The sequence below is a fragment of the Lepidothrix coronata genome, unplaced genomic scaffold (assembly GCF_001604755.1).
Source record: "Lepidothrix coronata isolate B3197 unplaced genomic scaffold, Lepidothrix_coronata-1.0 Scaffold2, whole genome shotgun sequence".
Lineage (NCBI taxonomy): Eukaryota > Metazoa > Chordata > Aves > Passeriformes > Pipridae > Lepidothrix > Lepidothrix coronata.
The window spans coordinates 14,363,389-14,378,923 of record NW_016690182.1 but is presented as its reverse complement, the minus strand read 5'-3'; the positions used below and the strand labels follow the sequence as shown (position 1 = coordinate 14,378,923).

The window sequence follows — 15,535 nt, the reverse complement described above, 5'->3', positions numbered from 1 at the left end:
CTCTGGGACACATTTGCCCGCGGTACCAACCCCAAAACATGAGCTGTGCTTGTCCTTGGCCCAGCAAGAAGCCTTGGAGTGAAAAGCAGAGACTTGAGTTCTGTTCCATTTTGGCCACTAAGGGGAGCTGCTTCTTGCCAAATTCTGTTGTGTGAGCCAGAGGTTTAATAACCCCCCAAACTGGTCGTGCTCTTTGTGTGACAACCATGTGCTGCACAAATCCTGATTTCAACTTTGCTTTTGTCCTCTAGGGTGAATAACTGCATTGGATTTTCTAACTACAAATTCTTTCTACTGTTCTTAGCCTATTCTTTGTTGTATTGCTTGTATATTGCTGCAACAGTATTTCAAGTATTTCATTAAGTATTGGACAGTAAGTTGTGAAATCTGGTTCCTTTTTCATCTCCTGTGAGTCTCGTGGGGTTTAGTCACTCTTGTTGCTGTTTTGCTCTCAGTCAAGTGGAGGGGCTGCATTTTTCCTGTGAGGTGCTTTCCTGGGCCCTTTTTGAGTCCAAAACTTCCGAATTCCAAACTTTAGATTAGCTTCTGGCAGAGAAGTGATATCCTTTTCCTGTTCTTATGTTTGCATGTGTGTCTCTCAGAATGTTTGGAAAATTACTGCAAGTTTCCTAGTTTGTAAAACTTGAACAATGTTCAAAAGAAGACACATTACATAGAAAGACAGTCCAGGCTTGTTGTTTATGAAAGAGTTCTGGTGCTTTTTCAGTACACATTAGGGTTTCTCAGGGCTCACACCACTGACATTAGAGGTGTCACAGAGGGATAAATTCTGCTTGAGTTAAGTTGGGCTCTTGGTTAATCTTTCCAGCTCCAAATACAGCTGCTGTTCTCTGGTAATATCTCTGTACTTAAAAAATGCCCATGAACTTTTACTGATCATGAAAATAATTATCTTCTAAGGAGAAATTCTTAGCTGTCAACATTTGATGCATTTAGAGTGGCTGGAAGAATACCTCCTACGTATTTCATCCATATTACAGGAAACCATGCATTGTGGGTGGGTTGTTTTCTCTTATGTTGCTTCCTGAACTGCCTGGGCTTATTGTTCTTTTCAACTTTATATGGTGTCTTGAGAATTGTCTTTTGTTAGAGAGAGCGAGCAAATAAGGGTGCAGATCCCGGGGTTGGTATCCTACTGTTAGCTGTAACTGTTATTTGCTGGTGTTTATATTTAGCTTCTCTATATTCAATTGGATCCTCCCTACTTCCAGAATTTCTTCCTTCTATCATCATTAAGAATTTATCCCCCTTCTTAGATGTTTACAGCATGGGGCATAGTCCCCTCTTAGTTCTCTGGAAACTAAGGTACCAGCATTTAGCACTTTTAATGCCTTTCTCAAAATTAATCACCTCCCTTCAGCAGTCTGCTGATCTGTTTTTTCAGTGTTAGATGAATGGCAGAATGTCATTGTCAATATTCCATCAGAACACGAAACACTCCTCTTCGTATTCCATGAAAGGAGTATATATTTCTTATGCAGTTGGTCATTCTTCAGAATTTCAAAATTGTATTAGACAAAAAAATTAGGGACTGTACTAAAGAGAGCATGAACTGAATGATTAAATGCATGTTTTCCATCTTCAGTTTTAGGGTGTCATTGTGAGTTTGTAAAAGCTGCTGTCCCTGACACAGCGTTCAGGCACGTGGAACCCGCTCCTCCCTCCCTGTTCAACGGTGACGAGATTGTCTCGGGATGGTGTTGTGAGGTTTGACCATACATGTTTGTTGAGGCATTAGAGCTATGTCAGATCTGTGATACCACAGTTCAGGGTTCTTTTATCCACATGCAGCATATTCCGTGTAGCACGTTTCCCAAGAGCTTGGCACGGTGGAAATGTGGGCGCGTATCCGTGCCGAGAGCTGTGCTGCGGGGCGGAGCTGTCCTGGGTGTCCCTGCAGACATCACTGGGTGTAGCTACACCTGGGCAGCTGTATTCAGGAAAAAAACACAATTACGTTTTTGGACTTCCTCGAATCCTACCTCATCTCTTACTCTGCATCTATTACAGTTTCTATTATCTGTAAAGGCCCCCCCAAACCGAATCAAATTAAGCGGGATAAACCCCCGCAGCAGGACTCGGGGGCGCTGCGCTCACAGGGGCCTCCGGGGACACGTCCCCGGGAAGCCGCGGGGCAGCGGAGCGGGAGGTGTGGGCAGGGCCGGGGCAGGGCCCGGGGCAGGGCCGGGGCAGGGCCGGGGCAGGGCCGGGGCAGGGCCGGGGCAGGGCCGGGGCAGGGCCGGGGCAGGGCCGGGGCCGGAGGGTTCGGAGCCGGTCCCGCCCCCGCGCTGAGCGGCGGCTGCGGCCGCCAATGGAGCGCGGGCGGCGGGCGCGCTCCCCCCGCCCCGGCGGCGCGCACGGGGGCGCGGCCCCGGCGCATGGAGGCGATGCCCTGCCAGAACCAGCGCCTCGGCCCGCGGCCGCAGGAGGAGCCGCCGCCGGCCGCCACGGCCACGGCGGGCGGCGGCTCCCGGCTGATCCGCTTCGCGGAGCCCAGCGAGGACAGCGGCTGCCCCAGCCCGGACAGCAGCAGCAGCAGCAGCAACGGGGTGGTGGCGGCGCCGCCGGTCCCCGCGGGGGAGGGCGGCGCGCAGGCCATCGGGCCGCAGCTGAAGCTGCTGCCCATGAACGACCAGCTGCGGGAGCTGCAGACCATCATCAGGGACAAGTGAGCGCCGCGGGGCGGGCGGGGACCGCGGGTGCGGGGCAGCGCGGGCTGGGGAGGAGCCGGGGAGGCTGCGGGGGAATCGCCGCCGGTCGCCCCTCCGTCCATCCCTGCCTCCCTCCCTCCCTCCTCAGGGAGCCGCAGCCCCGCCGAGCCGCTCTCGGCCGTACCCCGGTGCCGGCTCCCTGCTCGGCGCGGCCGCCGCAGGGATGCGCAGCCCGTGGGGTCCCGGCGCGGCCGCGCTATCCCCGCCGGGGCTGGGGGCCGATCCCGGGGACCCATCGCGCGGCCGGGGGCCGATCCCGGGGCAGGCGGGACGCTCCTGTGCCGGGCTGAGCGCCGGGCCGGCGGCGCGGCCATGTCTGGTGACGCGGGGGCTGGGCTGGGCAGGGCAGGGCAGAGGGCGGGCAGCGCTCCCGGGGGTCCCCTGCCCACCCCGCCTCGGGGCCGCCGGGCACTGGGGCAGCGGCTCGGCGGGTCTCGAACCCCCTCACACATCTTTGCCCTCCCTGATGTGAGGTTTTTGCTCATCTTTGCGCCGTGGGCGGCTCGGAGCTCGCGTGCCACATCATCATCCCATGGAGCGTGCGGTGCAAAGGAGTGTAAAGCCCTGGAGGGAGGAGGCTGTACCTTAGTGGTCACTCCGGCGGGCCCGACAGGAGCTGGGCTCGTTCCCGCTGTCCGGATATTGTGTATCCTACCCGCGGGACGGGGCGTGGAGCCGTTCCCGGGCTCTGGCTGTAGGGAGATGTGAGCACGGTGTTCCACAGCACATCTCGGGTGGTGGACACATGGCATGTCTGTAGCTTTGATTGTTCAGCACTTGGAAGGTGGTATTGTAAGGTATTAAATTTAGTATGCAATATAAGACAAATATAAGTAGCATCCGTCTATTAAAAGCATAATTTACCACCTCTGATGCAAGAACCACCAGCAAAAAGGTGTGAAATCAAGTTTATCAATAGAGTGATCAGATTCTGAATAAAACCTCTTCCTGCAACGCATTGGCTTTGTGACATCTGCGATAACTAACTCATTGCACAGACACTGCTTGTCCCTGTGCTTCTGTCCATCTGCATAGTCTACGTTTTGATATTTTCTGCTTCTTGAGGCTTACTTTATAGCTAACAGTAATACAGTTTTTAATGCCAAACTCTCTCAAAGAAACAATACCTCCATTAATTTTATTAGCTTACCTGAGCTTTGTTACCTTAAACTAGTTGTGGTTTGGGATTTTTTGTCTGGTTTTGTTTGTTTGTTTTTTGGTTGTTTGTGTTTTGGCTTTTTTTCCCCCCTTAATTTTCAAAGTATTGTGGAAAAGCATAATCTCCTGGCAGGCAGGAGCACCCACAGGTAGTCTTTGTGTAAGGACAGCACTTGTGGCAAGACCACGCAGAAGATCTCTGCAGGTGAGAACGGTGGCCTGGCAGCTTCCCTGCAAAGCAGAGAGGGAAGCTGTAAGTGGGCTAGACAGAGAAAGAGAGGAAATCCAGACTAGGCTTGGTGATGGCCTGTAAAAGGTTTTGAGGTTAGTGAAAAGGAAATAGCATATAGGCAAATACTAACAATGTAGTTACTGTACTTAGTTATTATTATTTTGTTGTAAGCAGATTTTGAACTGCTGCAAGTCCATTTAATAGGTTTCTGGTTATAGTGAGCTTATCCAGAAACCAGCAGCTGCAATTTTAACTTGGAAGACATTTTCTTAGAGTTGCATCAACTTCATTGCACAAGACTTTGGTAAGAGGAAGTCTAGATTAAGGCTTGTAAATAATGAATTACTCAGAGCAGCTACAGCAGTCGCAGACTGTACTTTATTCTGCCCTGGCAGTGGGGATGTAACTGTCACTTCCAAGCTCCCTTCCCAGCCAGGGGAGCAGCCTGCTCAGAAAGGCAGGTGTAGACTTTGTAGGTAAGGACAATAGGGAACCATTATTTTTGTATTCTGTTCCAGAAATTCAGCTGCATCTCATTAAATAAGAGACCTCAGACTGGCTTATTTTAGTCCCTGTCATTCAGAAGATGCTGGAACATGCCTAGCTGTAAAGGAGAGAGGCTTTTTTGGGCACTGTTTATTAACCTTTCCCTGGGCAGGTGCACTCTGCCTTAAGAAAACTCTGTAGCCACTGTAGCATTTAAAGCAAGTACCGAAAGAAACTCTTCCTCAGAAGTACCCTGGTTGTGAATTGCCAGCTAAAGAAAAACCTTCATTTGGCTGGTCATCATGTCCTGTGGGGTTCAGAGACACCTGGGTCCCTGATTTAGCCTGGTAGACTAAAATGACCACGTATTTTTTTTTTGCTTCCTTAAAATGAACAAGAACTTGGTCTGTGTGCCGGAGTTGGAGAGATGGGTAGATCACCTCGACTTGCCTGGGTTTGCTCATTTTTCCTCAGGCTTGTCACTTTTCCATCCAGTGAATGCTTAACAGGGGGGCAGATGCCTTTTACACTGTGTGCTGGATATGAATCTCGAGTGCTCTAATGAGGTGTGAACTGATGCATTTAAGTATTGAACGTTCTGGAACAAACAGTTTCAGCCTCTTCCCAAGGAGGGAATTATCTCAAAGTGATTTCTGGCCTTACAGATGAGAACCAGGGATCTGGAAGCTGAAATGAGTTGTTCAGCAATGTGTTTATGTCGAAGCAAACTCATTAGTTCAGGTTGGTAGTGTCATTTGAACTCCTAATTTAACAATAGACATGATTCAAATCCAGATATTTAAAGGTTCTTGTGTCTGTTAGGTGAGATCATTCTGTTGTTCTCTGCTAAGGCTTCTCACTCCCTAGGGAACAGTGATACCATAGAAATGCAGATGGCAAAGCAGTGGGACACACAGTCCTGGCTGCTGCACAGAGCAGAATGATTCAGGAGTGTATAATTCACCTGGGATGAGTAAAGCTGACTGCTGCAGCAGGGAGGGTGGGATCCCTTTCACATCCCACCCCAGCCCAGGCACTGAAAAAATTAAATACTGAAGTACTGCAGGTAGAACATGGACCTGTTTCTCAGCTACATCATCTCCCTGAATGCCATCAGTGTGTCCAGTGCCTTCGGTTTTCTTAAAAAGGCCTTTTACAAATTCTGTGTAGAGAAGGGGTTTTTTTCCAGCCTTACCATCACAGTGAGAAGCTGGAGTTAGAGAAGCCCCCAAGCCTGCAGCCCTGTCCGTGCTTGTAACTAAGAACCGAGTGCTAAAGCAGGAAGAAACCCTGCAGTTACCTTGCAAATCCAAAACCCATTTCTTCTCTCAAGACAGGCAGGTGACTGCAACTGTACATCAGCCTTGCTCCCAGGCCTTCAGAAACAACTGAAATGACTTTAAATTGTTACCACAAAGCTCCCGTTGTTAGCTGCCTGCCTCAAGTTGGGTTTTAATGCCTCATCTTTTTAGATGCTGTCTTGTTACTCGATCAAGAGGCTGAAACAGTTTCTAGTCTGCCATGGATCGTTACTTTCTATACTTCTGTCTGGTATTTCAGGGGAACAGATATAGTGTTTTCACAGAAGGCTTTTTTTCTGCTCGTAGGATGTGGGTCTTGAAATGTGGTCCCGGCTTTGCAGCTGCCCGTGTACACAAGGTCTTTCATTTTCAGTATAACTATTCTCATTTTTATGCAATGTGGTTTTCTGTTGTCCTCCCCCTCTCAAAAACCAGGCATGATAAGGATGTTCAGTGAACTGGGCATAAAACCATCTGTGTCATTGCAAGGACAGAGTAGTTAGTTTAAAGCCTGTAATAATCTGTATTAATAACTCAGAGTATCCACCCTAAATATATATCACTTTATTGTAGGCTTGTCTTGCCACCCATTTTTGAGATTTGGGTAGATTTTCTGAAATGCCATAGTCTGGGAAAACCTAGGTGTGCCACTTTGCTACATTCCTTTTTTAAAAAATACTTACACACCATAGATGGAAATATGAATCCTATCAAAAATCTTAATAAAAGTAGTTCTTATAATTGTAGAGGTTTGGGGTTGTTTTCTGCAGTTTTGGGGGTCTTTTTGAGTATTACCTGGTTAGTGTCAAAGTGGCAGAAAGTTAGGAATATTCTGTTGATACCAGAAAGAAGGAAAAAAATAAAAGCAAACAGTGTTTTTAGTAGTGTGTTATTAGTACAAGCAAAGAAAATAGATTAGGCTGACACTCTTTTTAAACCTCGTTTTTTCAGTGTGGCTCAGTGACCAATTCCCAGGCAATGAGCAGACAAACCTCTTGCCTTTCACTCATGTTAATGTGAGATGTCACAGAACCTTGGGGATTAAATGCAGAACTCTCTTTATGGTGTTAAGGAGACCTGCAGAGTATCACAGTTTGACAGTGAGAGAGGGGTTTTCCTGCTGTGATTAATACAACAGTTCATTTCAAAGGACCTGTCTGCCATGTGACTGCTGTGTCTGAGTGTTTTGAAGGTGAGTGTCCTGCAAGCCTGAGCTCTTGATTGGAAACATGTCCTACTCTCATGGAGTGAGAGTTGGTCTTGTCATGGGAGGCAAGGTGTTAAAATCTGCTTCTAAATTTCAGGCTTTTAACCTTTCATTCTGCCTGCTGAAGGGGCCAAAAGCCAAACAGTCATATGAGTAAAGGGTTGTACCCAGGCTAATCAGAGGCAGAGAGGTGTTTTAATGGGAATGCTTGTTAATCCCTGCTCACTTTAATCTCAGGTTCACTGATCTGTTCACATTCTGAATGAGTTCCAGATAAGATGGATATGTCCCCTGCTTATCCGGTGTGTTGTCAGTCTCAGGGCTGGGATCTGCACTGTCATTGTCCACGATTTCTAAACTGAAGTTCTTCTTGCTCAGGGCTGCAGGGAATGCACCAGATTGGTGCACATCTGAGCCTGGGAGGTGTTTTGGAACTGAGCTGGAATGGCAGTACAATGGAAAACCTACAGAACATCAGCCCTGTGTGTTCATGCTTTAATTGCTACTGGGACAGAGCAGCAGTAAGAGCCAAACCCTGGGTTTTGCTCACTGCATCCCAGTGCCTGCCACCAAACAGGAAACCCATGACGCAGAATCTCTGGGATAAATTTTGTATACAGTAGGAGATTTTTCTCTGAACTGCCTTAGGATATATTGCCCTTGAATTAATATTATATTTAATCAATGTTCGTAAAGTTATTCCCCAATTTAAAAAATAAATTATTACTTTTTTCAGGAAATCCAGTAGAGGAGACTTCGTATTTTCTGCTGATCGTCTGGTAGGTGAAGAATATCTTCTTCTTGGCATTGCACTTGGTAACTCTTTCATTAAAAAGGTCTTTCAGGACAGAATAATGGTGGTGTGAGAGCAACTTTTCTAACCAAAGGAAATTGCTATTTGACAGCAACTTTCTGTATAGGGACTTCTGTTCTGTGTTTCATCTCAATGGATTCCAGAAACCATGTTATTATCAGAGACAGCTACATGAGGACAGGGAGCAGTAGTAATAAGAGACTGTTTATAAACAGATGCACAGAGGCTAGAGATAATTGAGTTTACTTTGAAACAGCACTTTTGATCTTGTGAACAGAGCAGTACAATTTCTTACAGCCTAGATGTTAACAATGGTTTGCACGCAGAAGTGCCTCCTGGCACTTGTGTCTTAGATTAGTAGCTTGGGGTGCATCCACATAGAGAATTTGTTTTTAGCCATATGGTAGTTACTATCAGGGACAAAGCAGCTGCAAGTTTTTAGTAAGAACAAAGACTGTTGGGAATGCAGCCTTTTTCTCATTGAAATTACATGCTTAAAGAAAACCACAGCACTTGCTACCACACCTATACTTCCTTGGATGCAAGAGGGTGTTTGCTTTTTGCAAATCCACTCTCATTAACAGAGAGTCCAAAGACCATTCAGTTCCCAGTGCTATTTGCCACAGCAGGCTGGTTCCCTGTGACAAGCCCAGTCTTAATCCAGGCCTTATCCAGGCTTGCTCAGGGCTCAGGTATGACCACAACGCAGGATTGTGACTGAAGTGCTTTTTATCTTTGTGGCTTTCCACTTTCACCCCCTCTGCATTCCCCTTCTTGAGAACGCTTCCTGCATTCCAGTAGCTTATTGTGAGGGATTAGTGTGAAGAACCTCTCCCAGGTGCCTTCTCACTCTACGTGGATGTCCTGAAGAGCTCACTGATTTTTTTTTTATTTTTTTCCCCCCATCATTGCTAGAAACTGCAGCTTCCAGGCAGTGAGTTCAGGCCCTTGTACCAGCATCTTTCATGGCTGGGCAGCAAAGCTGGGGAGCTGCTCTTCACAGAAACACCTCTGTGTGCTGGTCCTGCAGCTCTTTGCTGAAGAACCTGCTGGTCTGTTTTCCATTTTTTTTTTAGGAAGAATTTTACACGGAACAATATGTAGGAGTCTCACTTTCTGTGTGTTATTCCTAGGTGTGGCAAAGAACAGTCACAACTTCATGTGGGACACAGTTTCTACTAAACTTAGCAAAGTACAAGTATAGTTATGACTTGCCATGTTTTCCACCCAATGAGCAAACGGAGCTTAATTGCAAAACTCAAAACATGAAGAGAAGAAACGTGTGTGGGATTGTAGGGGAACAAAATACACCTTGCTGCAGAGAGAAAATGAGAATGCAATTAAGCTTGGTATTAGCTTGGCAGCTGTTAGTGGCAGTGTCCCATAAGATCACCATAAGGAGAGGTCTTAAGGAAGGATTCTAAAGCTGATGGATTTCTGGCAGTTTGTTCCTAGTGTAAGAGGATGATACAAAGGAAACATTCAAAGATACTTGTGAGCAAAAGCAGTTACCACGTGGTGGTTTATCAGGGTGTGTCTGAAAGCCACTGCCAGGGCTGGGATCCTGAAGCTGAAAGATGTGGGATTAAAGTTATGAGGATGAGGACAATCCATCGGGTGTTTGTGAAGGAAGCAAGCCTCTGGCATGGGAAACAACCAGTCATTATGACTTGTGGTGGGACAGGTAGAACTCAGGACGGGTGGAGGGACTGGCAGACAGCTCCTCCTGGTGCAGGAGGCTCACACTGATCCCAGCCCCCACACATTGTGCAGGCACTGAATTGATGTCACCTCAGGTCACAGGTACACCAGTGCTCTGCAGCAGAAAGCAGATTTTGGGGTGTGACTGGAAGCCTGAGGTTGAGGAATGAATTAGTTTCTCAGCCCTACCATCACTCCCTGTATAACACTGAGCAGGTCCCTTTCTGCCTGCCTGCCTCTTTCAGGGGAGGATAGTTCCAAAGGGGTTTGAAATGCTGAGCTGCAAGGAGCTGTACAGATAAAGAGCATGGCTGACAGCCCTGCTGTCCTGCCTCCTTCCAGCTTCCAAGTAAAGTAACACAGAATGGGTTAGATCCCCTAGGAGTCACTATGATTTTGGAAATGAGGTGATGCATGGCTGTCCCATAAAAAAGTTAGCCTGCTGTGTGCCCACAGATGGGGGAACATCATAATGGTCACTCCAGAATTTATTTACATTCCAGTTTCTTGACCTTTAAACGCTTCATCTTTTTCCAAGTTGCAGGCAGGCAGGAGAGTTGTAACAAGCAACTGCCGAGATCACAGATACCTGTTGGGGTGGCTCTGAAAGAGCTCCTGTTTTCCCAGTTTGATGTGGTTGGAGCAGCACCACCTCCCGCTGCACCCTGACTGATTCCTTATTTAGTTAAGTTTAGCTCCCCTTTAAATGAGAGCACTGTCACCTGCTTGCTAGAGTTGCCTATATCCAGATTTCTCTGTTCCTGGAATCTGAGGAACTGGTCAAACCTGATTTCTTCCCTGGTATTTGTGGTGAGACTTCATTCACATGCTTAATTGGCTGAGAAAAGATAGATTTCACTAACATTTTCATATCCTTGAAATGTTTATGTGGTAGTTGGCTAAAGCTCCTTGGACCCTCCATTAACTCTTGTTTTTGCTGACAGCTCTAGCAGGTCTTGTACTAATGAAGGTTCAAAGCAAACAGTCTTTCCCTTTGTTTACTGCCCTGGGGTAAATCCTAATTGTAAAACTCTAATAAATGAGCACGTTGACATATAATTCCATATATCAGCATTAAATGCTTAATCTAAACCTTCAGCATAACTCTGGAAGCCTGGACAGTTTAAGCAGGCCTACCAGAAATTAACATCCCTTTTAGCTTTGTTTTTGTTTCCCAATTAAAAATAGACTTTATTTTTCTTACTGATAACTTTAATTAACGGTTTTAATTTCTGGTCACATTCTTTTACCTTGGGACCTAAACTTTGCTTTCCTGTTTCACGTGAGGCCATAATAATACCTGGTTTAGCTTCCAAGCAATGGCAACCACCTCTCTGGGAGAGGAACAGGGCTGCTGGTTCTTGGGGCTAGAGAGAAAAGAGATGGAAATTAATCCCTGAGCATGGAGGTGGCAGAAAGCACAGTGCAAAAAGAAGTGTTTTATCAACACTGACAAGTTCACAGAAGAATCCTTCCAGCCCCTGTGTAAAACACTGATATGTGTAGGAAGATCAAGGAGATTATTTGAATATAAGACCTCCACTGCTTTACTCTAAACTTTTGGCAGATGATGTAGAATGTTAACCCTGTCAGCAAAACAGGAGTATGAAAAAAAGTGTTTCTTCCAAACCTGGCTCAAAAGTTGGGGATTTTTTTGGTGTGAATTAACTTTAAAAAATAAAATAAAATTGGGTACAGATGTCCTGGAAACTGCCCACCACCTCTGAGTAAGGCTGCCACAAACCCAGCTCTAGGAAAAAAAGTTGGACTAAAATGACTAAAAAAATCTCCAGAGAGGGATTATAAACTTAAGGGACCATCTCTCATTTCTAGCAGAGGCTGCCTGTGTGCCAGGAACTGGGGCAGAATGGAAAACCAGAAAAAACCTTCCAGCCTGCCATGCCCTGTTTCTGGGATGGGAAGTGCCTGAGGGGAGCAGTACAGCTGCTCCATCCCAGGAGCAGTCCCCTCACTTCTGCCATCCTACAGGGACTTTGGAATAACTAGGCTCATCTCTGGCTCAGCTGTAGCTCTCCTGGAGCAGTTCTGGCCTACAAATCTTTGGCTCGTGAACAGAGAGAAATTTAGCATTTTTAATACCCAGAGCGTGTTTCAGGGGCAATCATGATGAAGATATTTTGGGAACTTTGCCTGGGGTGCAGCTGCAGGGCAGCCCCAGGAGAGGACTGGGGGGTTTGTGGCCGCTGGAGGGGTGTGTGGCTCATGAGCTGCACCTCCACCTAAACCATCCAACAGTGGGGGTGGTTGGCAGAGCATCCCACAGTACCCACAGCTGGCAGGTGCCAGGAGAAGGTGATAAAGAGATTTCTAGATCTGCTGACTTGTCTTTGGGCACTCAGTGGTGTGTTTTCATTGCTGCAGCAATGTAAAAATGGCTGTTCTGGCAGCCCCACTGCAGGTTAGTCTTGGAAATACAGATGTGAAAATAGACCTCAGAGCTCCACTGGGGGGGAACTGAGGGGGGAAATTTTCCCTTTCCCTCACTAGTATTTCCTATCAGCAAATGAAGTTACATCAGTGCCTCATTCATCTGTTGAGAAAACTTTGTCTGTGATGTCTAGGCCTGCCAGGTATAAATAAAGTCAGTTTTATGATTGCTGATGAATCCCCCTTTCCCCAAAATTGATTTTGCAATGCCTTCATTTGATCTGTGGGCAAAATGTAGGCATCACCACAGAAAGGTCTCTAAATTCAGTCCCTAACTACTATTAAAAAGACCCTTCTAGACCCTTTGGGCTGTTAGGTGTTCATCTAGTGCTTTTAAAAACTGCTAACATGGACTGTCTTATGTCCATACATTACAAATCCCTTTGAGCTGACCCATCTCTTTGGTTCCACAGATCAGACTGGTGGTTGAAGAGGGACTGAATCAACTGCCCTACACAGAATGTACTGTGACCACTCCAACAGGTACGTGGGAAAGGACTCCTCTCCTGGGCACGACAAGAAGTGGAAGTGTAACTAATATAAAAAATACAGAACTGTTACAGGAATAATGTAATATCTCTAGGTGGAGGGCACTCACAGGATCATAGAATCCAACTCCCTGCTCCCCACAGCACTGCCTAAAACTGAACCCTGTGACATCCAGATGCTGCTTGAACTCTGAGGGGCTCAGTGCCCTGACCACCTCCCTGGGGAGCCTGAAACAGTTCACCATGCAGGCAGAGCACAGTCCCTTCTGTTATTTAAACAGCTAGAAGGTGTAACAGCACAACTGAGCAGAACATACAGTCACATGATTGGCATTTCAATAAGTTTTAAATTGGTCTTTCAAAACTGTCATGACAACGTGCCAATGTAGGTGCAAGATGAGTTTACTTGCCCACACCACAACCTTGAATTAAAACTGAGGACATTTCACATGCCCATTAAAGGAAAAGTACTTGGCATAAGCAGTTTTGCCTTGTCAGCCTAAATCCGTCCCTGCAGCTGGGGCCAGCTTGGAGTGATGATGAGCAGGAAATGAAAAGTGGCTGTGTTGGCACTAGAGGAAACCCTGGCAGTAACTGTGGTTTGCTCCCATGAGCTGTGAAGATCCCTAAGTTGTGTACATAAGGCAGCTGCTGAGAGCATCACAAGTCAGTGGGAACTGAGTGTGTGGTGTGACCCACAGCACACCTGTAAGACATGCACCAGGTGAGTCCTGTTCCCCTGAGAATTCCATTTGCAGTTCTGCAGGGAGACATTGTCTTAGTTTAACAAGATTACAATTTAGAAATTAAAAGAGACTTCAAGTGGAAGTGTGGAAAAGGAAAAGAAACAGCTTTTTATTAGCAAAATCTGAATAAACAACAAATGCTGTAATCAAAAACTTTGAGAAGAAACAACAAAATCCCAAATCCCCCAGGTGGGGGGAGGGGAAACCCACGGCAACCCGGGGAAGGGGGGGCAGGACTGTCCCGGCAGTTCAAAGCTCTCGCAGCCACGTGTGCTCGCAGCCAGCAGTGAAAAAAAAACCAAGTCCTTTTTCCCACAGGCAGTCTTGAAAGCGGAATACCTCGCTCTGAGATGGGTCGGTCTCTCTTTCTCTCGGTTGTTCTCCCCCAGGTGTCCCGTGGGGAAAAAAATTTCCTCTCAGGAAAAGAGAAAGAGGCAGCCAAAAAACGGGCTCCTGCTCTGTCCGGTCCCGGACCAAACCAAAAGCCCCCGAAGCAAAGACTCGCAGCCCTTCCCCGCGAGCCCTCCCCGCTCCTCCTCCCCCTGTCCCGCTCCTGCGCTGCCCGCACTCCGCCCCCAACCCCTCCCCGACTCCCCCCAGCCCGGAAGAAAGGGGGGGGGGAAACGGGGACGGCACCCTAGGGAAGAAAAAGAAAATTCCAACATCTGTTTTCAAACCTATGACACATTCCCACCCTCTGCAGTAAATCATGGGTATGTCTTTGCTTTGTTAGAGAAAGGATGGACCGTGAAACTCGGCAGAGCTTAGGGAGCACCCAGGGGGCACTGTCACTTCCCTGGGCTCCTTTGGAAGTGAAACAGCAGCTCCTTTACCTCTGGGGCACTGCTGGCACCTCTGCTGTCCCCGCTGCTCCCATCAGTCCGTGACAGATCCATGACCATCCCCCCTGTGTCACTCAGTTTGACTGGCAGGTCTCCTGCAAGGGACATCACTTGGAAGCTCTCCAGGTGTTTTGAGTGGGAAGTCTCATGTGCACACCATTGCCCCTTTTTTCTTTCAGTGATCAAGTGGCACTGTAGGATCATATTTCAGTTCTGACTGTCACCTGCAGCACTGGACTGCATTTACCTGGCTCCTGGGGGATGCACTGCTCACCTTTCTTTTGCATAGTGTCCTTTATTTAAAATAGTCACCAAATCCCTGAGCTTGCAAACACACACCTGGCAGGATCCCTGCTGTAAACACACATCTGATGGAATCCCTGCTGTAAACACACACCTGACAGGGTCCCTGCTGTGCTGCTGTTCTGACATGACTTTCAATGATAAAAGGAGCACAAGTTCTTTACCCGTTGGGTTTTGGCCCTGTTCCCATTGCTTGCTGGAGGGCTCCAGGGTCTGGGGTGCAGGGTGGTTTGTGCCACCCGTGCAGACCCATGGCCTTGGTGTTGTCCCCTGGGTATTTGCAGGATCTTGGTTCCATTCCTACCGAGGTCATGTCACACAGTGTCCCCAAAGGGGTGTCCAGAGGGGCAGAAGGGAACTACCACTGAGCCCTGGTTTCTTTCCTCACAGGACACAAGTATGAAGGAGTCCGATTTGAAAAGGGAAACTGCGGGGTCAGCATCATGAGGAGTGGTAGGTACTGCTGGTGTTACAGGAGTGTGAATTAAACACTTTGGAAACCTGTAAGAACTTCCTTGCAAAAAATGTGCAACAATATTTCTCTACAGCAAAGGTTTACCCAAAGCTGCCAGTTGTTGTTCTTTCTTGGATATCCTTGATCACAAATGTCCAGGAGTATCTTTCATTAACTTTTTAGGCAACAAATGGCTGCAACAGATTTCCTCTGGCCTCTTCTCCTCCCTGTGAGGGGCCAACTGCCCTCTCCTGGTTCCCACTGCCCACTCCTGCCCAGAGCCAGGGCCCCACTCCAGCCACACCCTGTGGTGGCAGAGTTATTTCCCAGTGCTGTGCAAACCTTGGGATCTGTGCTGTCAAATCCATTGGCCCCACAGCTCCTGCCCCACACTCTGCACCGGGGGGGCTCCAGGCAGAGCTCACAGATGTTCCCCAAACCCCACACGCTGGTTCTGCCACTGCCAGCTCTGCCCTCTGAGAGCTCAGCACTGCTGTGTGGGAACAACAACAGCCAGGGGCTCGGGAACACCAACATCCAGGGCTCAGGAACACCAACACCTCAGGAACACCAACACCCAGAGCTCAGGAACACCAACACCTCAGGGCTCAGGAACACCAACA

The 15,535-nt window shown here is 47.7% G+C and overlaps 1 protein-coding gene across 1 annotated transcript in view; it reads left to right on the top strand.

Annotated features, from left to right (window-relative positions):
* The first annotated feature begins 2,399 nt into the window (after nucleotides 1-2,399).
* The window catches only part of LOC108498229 (uracil phosphoribosyltransferase homolog), a 15,695-nt gene continuing 2,559 nt past the window's right edge, over nucleotides 2,400-15,535 (top strand). The window contains exons 1-4 of the mRNA XM_017816688.1: nucleotides 2,400-2,689; nucleotides 7,853-7,895; nucleotides 12,493-12,562; nucleotides 14,849-14,920. Of these exons, the coding sequence (XP_017672177.1) occupies nucleotides 2,400-2,689; nucleotides 7,853-7,895; nucleotides 12,493-12,562; nucleotides 14,849-14,920 (475 nt within the window). The remainder of the gene's footprint in view (nucleotides 2,690-7,852; nucleotides 7,896-12,492; nucleotides 12,563-14,848; nucleotides 14,921-15,535) is intronic.